Below are 13,201 nucleotides of genomic sequence, written 5' to 3'. Positions count from 1 at the left end.
TACCTGAAAATCCCTGCTGGTTTATTAGACCTTAAGCTAGTTTCAGAGTGAAAATTTGGACAAGCTTTTAGCTTTGGGATTGCTCAACCACCAGAGAGTGCACACAAAGTAGGGCATAATCTGTATGTTTCACGAGCATTCAATGAGGTATGCAAACATGTTCCCTGGAGGGATTTAACAAGTTCACCTTCACTTTCACTTATTTTGAAGTTGCAACATGTTTATTGAGTATTCTTGTTTATTGTATGCCCTATTTTAATACACAGTTCATACAAATACATTGATATTGTTCCAGACACGTGCACACTGATGCACTAGTTTATAAATAATCAACACACAAAAAAATCATATCTACTGCAAGAGTTGCATTGTTTCTGAAAAACGTGGGTTATGTAAATATCATTTATTCATCAATGCTTTCATGTAACCACATCTATACCTCATTCCTGCAATGGAAAATTAACTCTGGTAATGTTGAATTCTTGTGTCACACGAAGCAATTTATGATGTGTGATCATGCAGTTCATGCATATTTTCTACTTTCGTCACCCACTGGTGGCGCACTGACAGCTCACATTTGGCTTTCTGGAAGGTGAAATGAAACCTTTGCATTTACTGTTTTTAATAGCCATCATCATCGAAATATGAAGCTACTAAGCTTATTAGATTAAGGGGACAATTTATACATGTACATGTCGTTTCTAATTTGTAAACACAAGATAACTATAACTAGTAAGATATAACTGCAATCAAATCCACTCAGCATTGGCAATTCATAACCACTGAATCCCCAACATTTATTTATACTTTCAGCTGTGTTAGTATCAGTCAAGCTCAAAGATTCAAAACACACATACTCATTGCCCACGTTCCACACATCCAGCCAAAGCTCAGCGCTGATAGATGGCAACACACATGATTGAATTTTAAGATTGAAGACTATACGAGTGGCTGCCAACGAAAGTGCAAGATGAGTGCAATTAATGCAGCATTCAAGTGTATATCTCCACTGCTCCTCCTGCTCCCTTATCTTCTCTCCTGCACGTATGTCACGTTTTCATTTTAAGAGCTATCATTTGAAAGTATTGGTGAGTGAACATGAGTGTTTGGATGAAGGTGGTAAGGATGGTTAAAATTTAGAGTGTGAGCCATTTAGCAATGCCTTATTAATGCTGATGCTACACGCTGTGGGCGATAATAGATCTGGCAGCGCTTGGTGTAAACTATTTGTGGGTGTGCATTTCTGTGTGTGGTTATTGTGTAAATTTCCATTCTTGTATCTTTTTCTGTGTTTTTATTCTTTCTAATCTTCCCAACCTTTGAAACTCTGCTTGCTCTGCTAACATGTCTTTCACCCTTTGAAATAACTCAGTGTTTCTGATTCTATTCACAGCTCAGAACTGCAGTTACACGCTACACAGTCCCAATGGGACAATAGAGAGCCCCGGCTACCCCTATGGTTATCCCAACTATGCCAACTGTACGTGGGTGATTGTGGCAGCAGAGCACAACCGGATACAGCTGGTGTTTCAAGGCTTCGCCCTGGAGGAAGACTTTGACATATTGTCTGTGTATGATGGACCGCCCAGTCCAGGAAATCTACGGACACGGTAAACGCAGCATGAAATTAAAAATAGAGGCTGGTTTTTGTAATGAAATTGATTGCATTGGATGAGATAAAAAGAGCTTTTATTCTTCAGATTTTACACCCATAAAGCAAAGTCAGATTAGTTCAGATTACTTAAATTAGATCACAATGAGGGCCTTTTAGTCACTTTTCTGGTCAATTTCATTTTAATCTGCATAAAACGTTGTTAATCATGCTTGCTCAACTCTTTCCAAAACAAATCTTCTGAGACACCCATCTCCTTTTCTATCATCTCCTTTGCTCAGATTTCTTAGATCTCATAAATCTGTATAGTGACTTTAATAGATAGATAGATAGATACTTTAATAATCCCGGAGGAAATTGCTAATACAAACAGTCCTGAAATCATTATGGTTATATTAAACGTGAACATTAAACACGGTGGCACAGTGGCACGGTTGGAAGCTCTGTCACCGAACAGCAAGGCGGTTCCGAGTTCAAGTCCCGCTCTGTGCAGAATTTGCATGTTCTCCCCATGTCTGCATGGGTTCTCTCCAGGCTCTCGGCCACCTCCCACCTCCAAAAACATACGCTTCAGGTTAATGGGCTGTTCCAAATTGCCCGTAGGTATGAGTGTATGAGTGCCTGGTTGTGTGTCTCTGTGTGGCGCACTGGCGTTGTGCCCTGAGTTTCCCCCGCCTCACGCCCTGAGCCAGCTGGGATTGGGTCCAGCACCCTGTGACCCGCGACAGCAGATAAAGCAGTGAAGGAAAATGGATTAACGGATGGATGGATGAACATTAAACATGTACTTTAGTGGCCAATTTGAAGGTATTGACGAAGACCTTGAGTTTGAAAGTAGAAAAGAAGAAAAAAAATATCAAGAATAATTTGTGATATATATGCAGTAGCGAAGGCAGGTATTCCTTTGGTGACAAAACCAACTGACTCTGTGGACACATTCAAGGTTATTCCCTGGGATTTTCAGTGAATCTTGTGCTTCGGAGCTAGCAAAACAAACTGAAGCTCACTTGGGGGTGAAGAATCAGACAAACACTTTCTGAGCCTGAATTGTCTAATCCTTCCAACCAACTGTCAATATACGTAGCAGTGTGAGATAAAGCTGCTTGGTGCTAACATCACAAAGTCAAAGATTAGCTCTCAGGTCTGCAGAGTTTTATTGTTCAAGACTTAAATGTTGCTAAACTGTTACAGACAAAGAGCAGCTTTTCATTGACACATTATATTTGCATGTATGTTGAGATTATTTTTCTACAGCTTGTTATCTATCATAACTTTTGTTAGTTCCTGTTGTACAGCCTTTGCTGCATCTGATCCACTGAAGTTGCAACAAAGCTGTTCTTTTCCTCCCTCGTCTGCTTGCTGTGAATTTGTCCTTTTAAATCGCTAAAAGCACATGTCATGCATGTCTACAGAGACAGATAAGAGATATATCCTTCAAGACATAGTTTGTCAACCTGCTTTGTGTCTTTGCCATGGAGGAATGATATGCAAGTGAACAAGTCAGAATTCTTCTCCTTTTGCCTGTTCAAAGTGCCACTCAATCGTTTGACGATTGTGTTGATGTTGTGCAAATTGTAGATTCTAGTTTACCTCTGCCAGTCAAAAAATGCAGGGTCACACTTGTGTGTTGGATCTGTTTGTTAAAAGACAACTTTTCTGAGTGCAGATGTGGTTGGGGTTTAAGTAAGCCACGTATAAGATTTGCTCCAAGCATGGTGGTCACAGGTTTAATTTCACTTTATGACTTCATGTCTACCCTTCACAATAGTTAATAACTTATTTTCCCATAACATGTATTCCTATCCATTGAGAGAATAAATATACCCTAACATATAAAGGCAGTTTTTTTCTTCATCGCTGTCATTTTCAGAACTGGTTAAGGCTACCTCTCAATGTAAAATGTCATGATATAAACATTGTTGTGATCGGATACCATATAGATGAATTGAATTGTAATTTTATAATCCCTTCTCCACGGGGTATAGACATCCTACAAATTAAGATTGGAGTGAATTTGGGTCAGACTATGAGCCAATATTGATCGAATATAATTATCTTGTTTTATCATCTTTTCTTCACTAAAGATGTTGCCAAAATTATATTTTTCTGTACTGCTTATCTATGTCCACTTGTTTGTCAGCAGTTAACTATCATAGGAATTCTTTTTTTCAAAAATATAACAACTCTGAACATAATCTGGACCCCAAAAAACATTTGTAGACCAAGTTATGACCACTGCATCCTGGTTAATGCTCTACGTTTTGAGTAAAGCTGGACACCACAGCTGCCTCCTCTGTTTTAAATGGTCATGCAGCTCAAATTTAACACCTATTTCTGTCTTTCTACTGCAGAGAAAGCCCAGGTCCTTTGAAAAAACCTGAAAAGAGGTCTTTACAGCAGTTCTTTAAGGCCTTTATTCCTACTGGCATTGCTTTGAGTCTCTTTCATTTCCGTTCCTTCCCATCAAAATCTTTCCTTCCATCACCTCTCCGAAAGCCCCTCCCTTACTTGCTGCTCACATTCTGTGCGAGCAATACCTCTATTGCTTCTCCCTGTAGAGAAAAAAAAATGAAAGAGAAAAAAATCCATTATAGATTGATGTTGCACTGTGCTCGTCAGCCTTCCTCTCCTGTTTGGACCTCTGGGCTCTATTGTATATTGATACCCCAGTGGCATGGGGCAAAGTGCTTCACTCTCTCAGTCTAAGCACTTTGAAAATGAGTAAGAGGAAAGAAAATGAATTTGAAGGGGAAAAGTAGGAGGAAGTGGTAGGTAGACGAAAAAACACAGAAAAATGAGGGCTGAAGATGCACAAGACGTATTCAAAAGGACATGGATCATTTTCAACTTCAGTTTGTGTCAGCTTTGACCACAATTAATATATTTTCACATGGGGAAATTTTGTGAAATAGGACTTCCAGCTTTATTGATGAGTGAATGGGACTTCACTAGTCAACAGGGGTCTTCCAGGACTTCAGTCATCGGGAAGTTCATAAGCACATTATTTCTCACAGACGTGATAATCCAGCCTTTCCTTTGCTCTCATCTCATGCTTCTGTCAAAAATAATTTTCTTTCCATTTAATGCTCTGTTCTCTCTATCCATCCATCCATTTATCCATCGATAGGTACTTATTTATGTGGTATTTGTGTATCTACTTTTGCAGCAGTGCCTGCATGAGTCACACTTACGTGTCAGTTTACGTCTGCGGAACTCAACTACTGATCCCAGCTGATACCTGCAGAGGGGGAATCTGATGGATGTTCCTATTTGAAGTAGATAATTGAAAAAAAAGTTTGTGCTTACATATCTTTTCCACGTGGCAAGCACAAGCTACTGTCAATATTTGACAGTTGTTAATTAAACAGGGCATTCATTTCCAGAGATGGTGCAGTGATTAAGTAGTTAAGTACATCCTGCACCCTGAGTGTTGTGAAAGCTGTCATTTAGGCCCCCTTTGCACAGGGAGGGGGTTGAACAGTACAAAACTTAACCTTAAAGTTAAATCTATCTAAACACCTACTTAAAAATCTTTTAGAAAAAAAAATGAAAGAAGACCAATTTTTTGTACAGCTTTTAGTATATAAAAGCTGCATTTTTACAGCTTTAACAGACACTCTTGAGCTTCTCCCAGCATTCAGTATGTATGTTAAGCTCTACTCCAAAATTCCTGATTTAAGATTAAAATGAAACCTTTAATCTAACATTTTTCCTAAATTTCACTTTCCTTTCAAAACCATAGCATGGGACAATACAGTGTACGTACCATATACAAATTCCAGTGATATCTACATAATTTCTTCTAATGATGGAAATATATTACACAAATAGCAGAATATGATACAGTGAGGACACATTCACAGCTGACACAAAATGCTTGCTGCAGTTGGTATAGCTAAGGGATATACAGTAGCTTTCAAGTTTTCCAGGAACACACACCCAAGTATGAATTGTTGCTTCCATTAAGCAATCAAAAATAAAGATGGCATAATGCATCGCTTCATAGCAGTTTATCCAATCTGAAACATGACTGGATAAACTTTGACTTTGACTTGACTTTTGACTTTATGATTTATTGTGATTTAAGTCAATCCTCATGATTTTTCACTGCCTAGTCCTTTTTTTACACTTGTGATCACGTCCTAGAAAGTGTCAGTCTTTGCTGTCTTCTTGGAACACAGCTGTTATGTCAGAATGACGCTCTTAAAAACTATTTTTTTGTTTAGTTGAAATCAGTTAAAAACATGTACTTTGATTTTGATACTATTCTTTTTCAAATTGTGCAAAGTTTTGCTTGTTTGTCTCTGGAGGATGATTTCACAACACTGTAGCAAAAAAAAAAAGGATGCTATTTGCTAGAATGCATCAAATGAATGAGCAGTTTTCGAAGTGGCCCAAATGTATTAACACACAACAAAATTGTGCGCTTAGAAAATAGATCCTGCTGTGATGGATTACCAAGACAATGTGATAATGAGAAAATTGCTGGAAGTGTAACAGCGATTTTCAAGCAATCGATAAAACTCTTTGGCATCTTTTGAAACACTGATCAGTTAAGTAGAAAGGCAAACAAGAATGTTACTCTCAAAATCATATGGTAGTAAAACACTCATTGCGTTAACCTTTCATATGTTTTCTTTGTAGTTCTTCTAATCTGTATTGTCAAAATTGTGTCACTCATTAGATTTTAATAAAATTTGCAAAATGACCAATTTTATGAAAATCAAACCATTTACCTACAGTAAAATTAATGGAATGGTGCCTCTCCACAGCACCAGTAACCCACATGTCTGGCCAGCCGGGTAGACGCCGGCTTCGTAAGTTCTGTCCTGTTGAATAAAGCATCGGGATTCCCCACACGACAATGTGAGGTTCTTCACAATCAAACAATATAAACCGCTATGACTGATGAAGCTATGACCGGGGTTAACTCGGCCAGGGGCCCGAACTTCCGGATAGACGCCGGAAGCATGACAGCATGAGGTTTTCAAGTGAGTTTATTCACATAAATAGGTGGATATATATATATATATGGATATATATATATATGGATATATATATATTTATATATATATATATATATATATATATATATATATATATATATATCCACCTATTTATGTATATATATATATATAAAGCAGCTGGATAGTACAGTGGTTAAGTCAACTGACTTGAATGCAGGAGGTTGTGGGTTCGAATCCCGGTCGGGACAAACACTATCCAGTCAACGTGAAATGCAGAAAGGGGCGTGGTCTGGAATGCAGGAGGGCGTGGTCTGGAATGCAGGAGGGCGTGGGTGTGGCTTCGAACCCCAGACATGGCGGGCACTATCCAGTGAGGGTCCTTAGGCAAGACCCTTAATGCTATACGAGCCTACCTCAAACATGAGTGAACACAATAATGACAGAGTCATACCGGCTCGGACGTCGCCCGGGTTAACAAGGTCCGCGTCAGATGCTAGGGAACCAGGGCAATCTGATGAGAAATGGGCTACTGGAACAAGACACACATGGACAAGGGCGGAGAATACGGAGTTGTTGGAATGCTACTACACAGGTAATCCCAGAGAGAGGGGATATATGGGGTGGATGTGGGACCAATGGATGCTTCGAAACCCACAATCAAGGCTAACAAAGAAACAGCTGTTAGCCCAGTGTTCCAACATCCGTAACCGAAAACTGCTGTCACAACTAGAGATCGATGAAATACAACAACAATGCTACGGCAAGGGGGAGCCAGGACGCCAGGTCAGCGGGGGGATATCACCCCCCCCACAATCCATGATTGGGTACCAAGCCCCAAGAGACATAGACAGCCTCAATACAAGAGCTGCTGACCTGCGAAGGAGGATCGTGACCCAAATGGAAACCTGGAGCCTCCGACAAATACCGAAGCTAAGTTGTCAAGTACCTTCAGAAAATCTGCTAGAAGATGTGAATGCTGCAATAAGAACCATCACCACAGGGAATATAACTGAGACCAACAAGCTGATCCACAGTACAGCAACAGTAATCCTCGAGATGCTGGGATACAAGATCAACACAGGGCATAACAAACAATACCCTCCATGGAAGAGACGGTTAGAGGCCAAGATAAAGGTGACACGGAGAGAAGTCAGCCAGCTAGCCGAGCTACAGAAGGGGAACATGGTGAATAAAGGGGCACCCAGGAAATACAGCAAGCTCTCCATACCTGAAGCACTCGAAACTGCCAAACAGAGACTAACAGCTCTGGCTACCCGACTGAAGCGATACACCAAGGAGATTGAGGCCAGGAGAATAAACAAGACCTTCTCCACTCAACCAGCAAAGGTGTACTCTCAGTGGCAGGGAAATAGCATCCGGCCAGACCAACCAAGAGCTGAGGTGAAATACTGGAAGGGCATATGGGAAAGAGTAGCATCACACAACACCGATGCCCAGTGGCTAGTGGACCTAAGGACTGACCACAGCTGCCTCCCAGAACAAGAACCAGTAACCATCTCAATGGCAGACATCCAAGAAAGAGTGTCAAAGATGAAGAGTTGGTCAGCACCGGGCCCCGATATGATCCATACATACTGGCTAAAGAAGCTGACAGCACTCCACGAGCGTCTAGCAGCACAGATGAACCAGCTGCTAAGGGATGGGACGCACCCATCTGGAACTGAATAAGATCAACAGGACACTAAGAGCCTTCATCAAGAACTCAATGGGGAAGTGGAAGACAACCCTGGAGACTAACTCCAAGCCAATTGCCCAAGTTAACATCAAGTGCGGCATATACCAAGGGGATGCACTATCACCACTGCTGTTCTGCATAGGCCTGAACCCCCTCAGTCACATCATCACAAAGAGTGGCTACGGATACCAATTCCGAAGTGGGACAACAATCAGCCATCTCCTCTACATGGATGATATCAAGCTGTATGCCAGGAATGAGCGAGAAATTGACTCACTGATCCACACCACCAGGATCTACAGCGACGACATAGGGATGTCATTCGGATTAGACAAATGTGGCCGGATGGTATCAAGAAGAGGCAAGATGATCAGAACTGAAGGGGTCAACCTACCAGGGGGCAGGATAGAAGACATCAAGGACAGGTACAAATACCTTGGAATCCCACAGGCTAATGGCAACCATGAGGAGGCCGCAAGGAAGTCATCCACAGCCAAATACCTCCATAGAGTAAGGCAAGTCCTGAGAAGTCAGCTGAATGGCAAGAACAAGGTCCGAGCCATCAACATGTATGCACTGCCGGTCATCAGATACCCCGCTGGGATCATAAGCTGGCCAAAGGAGGAGATAGAAGCCACAGATATCAAGACTAGAAAGCTCCTCACCATGCATGGAGGGTTTCACCCCAAGTCCAGCATCCTGAGGCTGTACACTAAGCGGAAAGAGGGAGGCCGAGGACTAGTGAGCATCAGGGCCACTGTCCAGGATGAGACATCAAAAATCCAAGAGTACATCAGGAAGATGGCCCCAACAGATGAACTGCTCAGTGAATGCCTTAGACAGCAGAAACCTGAGGAGGAAGAGGAGGAGGAGACAACATGGAGGGACAAGCCCCTACACGGCATGTACCACCGTCAGATAGAGGAAGTGGCTGATATCAAGAAGACCTACCAATGGCTGAATAAAGCTGGACTGACAGACAGCACAGAGGCACTGATCATGGCAGCACAAGAACAGGCCCTAAGTACAAGGGCAATAGAGGCCAATATCTACCACAGTAGATCTGACCCAAGGTGCAGGCTATGTAAAGAAGCCCCAGAGTCAGTCCAGCATGTGGTAGCAGGGTGTAAGATGCTCGCCAGCTCAGCATACATGGAAAGGCACAACCAAGTAGCTGTGATAGTGTACAGGAACATCTGTACCCGGTATGGACTAGAAGTACCCAAATCCCAATGGGACATACCACCGAAGGTGGTTGAGAACAGCAAGGCTAAGATCCTGTGGGACTTCAGCTTCCAGACCGACAAACAGCTACTGGCTAACAAACCGGACATTGTGGTGATGGACAAAGAGCAGAAGAGAGCAGTGGTGATAGATGTGGCGATTCCAGCTGATGCCAACATCAGGAAGAAGGAACACAAAAAGATTGAGAAATATCAAGGGTTGAAAGAACAGCTGGAACAGATGTGGAAGGTTAAGGTTAAAGTGGTCCCCGTGGTAGTAGGAGCACTTGGGGCAGTGACCCCCAAACTGGAAGAGTGGCTCCAGCAGATTCCTGGAACAACATCGGAAGCCTCAGTCCAGAAGAGCGCAGTCCTAGGAACAGCTAAGATACTGCGCAGAACCCTCAGACTCCCAGGCCTCTGGTAGAGGACCCGAGCTTGAGGATGACACAGATACCACCCCACAAGGGTGAGAGGGACATTTTTTTATATATATATATATATAATACATGCATATTATACATATTATACATTATACATGTATATACACAGGGGATCCAACCCATCCAACTACTGGCCAATAACCTGTCTCTGTACAACATGGAAGCTCTTGTCAGGTATCATGGTGGCTGATAATGCACATGGTTCAATAAATGAGCGGTGCACAGAAAGAAATTGGTAGTAACACCAGGGGAGCCAAGTACCAGTTACTGATAGACAGAGCAGTGCACAGAGACTGTAAGACTGTAAGGCAGACCAACCTGTGCACCGCTTGGATTGTCTACAAGAAAGCTTATGATTCAATGCCACACTCGTGGATACTGCAATGTCTGGAACTGTATAAGATCAACAGGACACTAAGAGCCTTCATCAAGAACTTAATGGGAATGTGGAAGACAACCCCAAGGCCAAATCCAAGCCAATGGCCCAAGTTAACATCAAGTACGCCATATACCAAGAGGATGCACTATCACTACTGCTGTTCTGCATAGGCCTGAACCCCCTCAGTCACATCATCACAGAGAGTGGTTACGGATACCTATTCCGAAGGGGGAATTTCCATTTAACAATGGAAATGACCACAAAATGCATCTGCTTACACAAACACAAATAGCACAACACTTAGTTCTTGTCTATTACATAATTTTCTGAACACAAAAGTACAGCACAAGCACAGCACAAAGATAACTGATACATGTGAGGCTGAGTCAGGTGGCTGGTGACTCAAGGACAGTCTAATCCAAAACAATATAAAGATCAACGGAAATTTGGGACTCTTATCCAGAGGTTTGTTGCTGCGTCTGTTGGAGAGCCCAGCTCTGAATCCTCACCAACTTGCAAACTGCTGAACTTCAGTAAACTCTTTTTGGAATACAATTTGTCTCATCATTGAAGATACACCTCTCAACCGAGGTAAAGAACCTAAGAGGGTTTTGTTCAGAGCAAAACCGTAACAAAAAACAATCAGCCACTCCTCTACATGGATGACATCAAGCTGTATGCCAGGAATGAGCGAAAAATCGACTCACAAATTCACACCACCAGGATCTACAGGGACAACATAGGAATGACATCCAAATTAGACAAATGTGGCAGGATGGTCAAGGCTAACGTGGTCCCCATGGTGATAGGATCACTTGGGGCAGTGACCCCCAAAACTGGAAGAGTGGCTCCAGCAGATATCTGGAACAACATCTGAAGCGTTAGTCCAGAAGAGCGCAGTCGTAGGAACAGATAAGATATTGTGCAGAACCCTCGGACTCCCAGGCCTCTGGTATAGGACCCGAGCTTGAGGATGACACACAGATACCACCCTACAAGGGTGAGAGGGGCACGTTTTATATATCTCTTAACTTATGTATTTTAATAAGCTCATTGGAAAGTCACACGCTGTCATGGTTATCCAGGTCATGGATAACCATGACCTGGATAACTGAGAACCTACGCATGTGTGTATGTGTGTGTGTGTGTACGTGTGTGTGTGTGTGTGTGTGTGTCTGTCTGTCTGTCTGTCTGTCTGTCTGTCTGTCTGTCTGTCTGTCTGTCTGTCTGTCTGTCTGTCTGTCTGTCTGTCTGTCTGTCTGACTGTCTGTCTGTCTGTCTGTCTGTCTGTCTGTCTAAACTTACACTGGGTCATCTTGTGTAGTGTACAACCCATCCTACCAAGCCGATTCAGTGTCAACAAAATCAAGCTTCATTAGAATCCCGATAAAATGAGCACCAATAAAAAGAACACCACACTCACAAACACAACATCAAACACACACTCTGTGTAAATGGCAGTGAGCTGGATAAGTGTTAGCTTAGTACTTTTTAAGATGTGTAAGGTTTTTGAGATGCCGGTTTTCTGGCAAGCGCTTGAGGGAATAAGTGCTTATGTAGTATTTGCATGAGAGGGAAAAAAAAAATTGAATTTGCTGTCATAATGGCTTTCCTTGTTGTTCAGAGATTGGACGACATCCAATCTGAAAACAAACCAGCAAGGAGTCAGATAGTTTTGGTCATTTTTAAAATACACATTACAATAGGGCTTAGATGAGAATAGATCAATTGGTTAGTTGCTCATCAAGTATAAATCCAGATCCAGTGGCTGAACCTTATCCAGTAAACTGAAATTAAGGGTACATTTTTATGAAATGGGAATTTTGGGTTTTTGGTGGAGGTATGAAATGAAATGTTCATTGATTCGTCTTCGGATTGTAGACTGTTGATTTGACTAATCAAGCAGAATTCACCAAGGGATTATTGGAAATTAATTCTCCAGTTATGCTTAAACTTATCCGTGACCTGGATAACTGAGTACCTACAAAGACGTTATGCTGAAAGAGCACTGTATGAATTCAATGATGCCACTTGATGATGCAGCATGGTGTGACCTTCACAATGACATATACTGGTAAATGTTCACTTATTAACCCTTGGGTTAGCCTTTGGGTTCTGAAAAACACACACGCGCGTGCACACACACACACACACACACACACACACACACACACACACACAATTTTCATGGCGGTGTTAAACAGAACACACGTTTAAAACAGCTATGGAGCAGTGTTTATGCCCAATGAATATTAATCAAAACACATTTCTCATGCAGCTCAGTTTCACATTTTCATTTTTGAAAGAAAAAGTATCCATCTATCTATGATTCCATCTATCTATCTATCTATCTATCTATCTATCTATCTATCTATCTATCTATCTATCTATCTATCTATCTATCTATCTATCTATCTATCTATCTATCTATCTATCTATCTATCTATCTATCTAAAACCGCTGCAATGTTTGTGTGTGTGTCCTGTGTCTACATGTACACACAGAATGAACGGAGTTAAAACCGGCTGTTTTCTGATGTAGAACAGCTCCATGTCATATCCATGTTGAAGGCGCATTGATAAACATGCTTGACAGTTGGATATGTGTTCATCTGTTTCTTTCTTTATGAGTCATAAAGTTTATATATTCATTCATTCATTCATTCATTCATTCATTCATTCATTCATTCACGTTCCTCCCCAGTGTTTTCTAAAGCAGGGGACATAATGTCAATAAAAAGGAATTTTTTTTAAATTCTATTTTTATTCAGTTTATTTTTTTCGGACATGTTAATATAACAGACTGCACATCTTCATGACATTTGCAACATCAACAACAATATCCGAAAAAAAGGGGCTAACGGGTCGAAGCCAACAAACAT

At 41.6% G+C, this 13,201-nt stretch overlaps 1 protein-coding gene across 1 annotated transcript in view; it reads left to right on the top strand.

Moving 5' to 3' along the window:
- The window catches only part of csmd2 (CUB and Sushi multiple domains 2), a 267,965-nt gene that overhangs the window by 19,192 nt on the left and 235,572 nt on the right, over positions 1 to 13,201 (top strand). The window contains 1 exon segment of the mRNA XM_068332262.1: positions 1,394 to 1,610. Within this exon segment, the coding sequence (XP_068188363.1) occupies positions 1,394 to 1,610 (217 nt within the window).

This window comes from Antennarius striatus, chromosome 14 (assembly GCF_040054535.1).
Source record: "Antennarius striatus isolate MH-2024 chromosome 14, ASM4005453v1, whole genome shotgun sequence".
Classification (NCBI taxonomy): domain Eukaryota; kingdom Metazoa; phylum Chordata; class Actinopteri; order Lophiiformes; family Antennariidae; genus Antennarius; species Antennarius striatus.
Note: the sequence above shows the minus strand (reverse complement) of the source record. Positions and strands in the feature narration are given on the sequence as shown.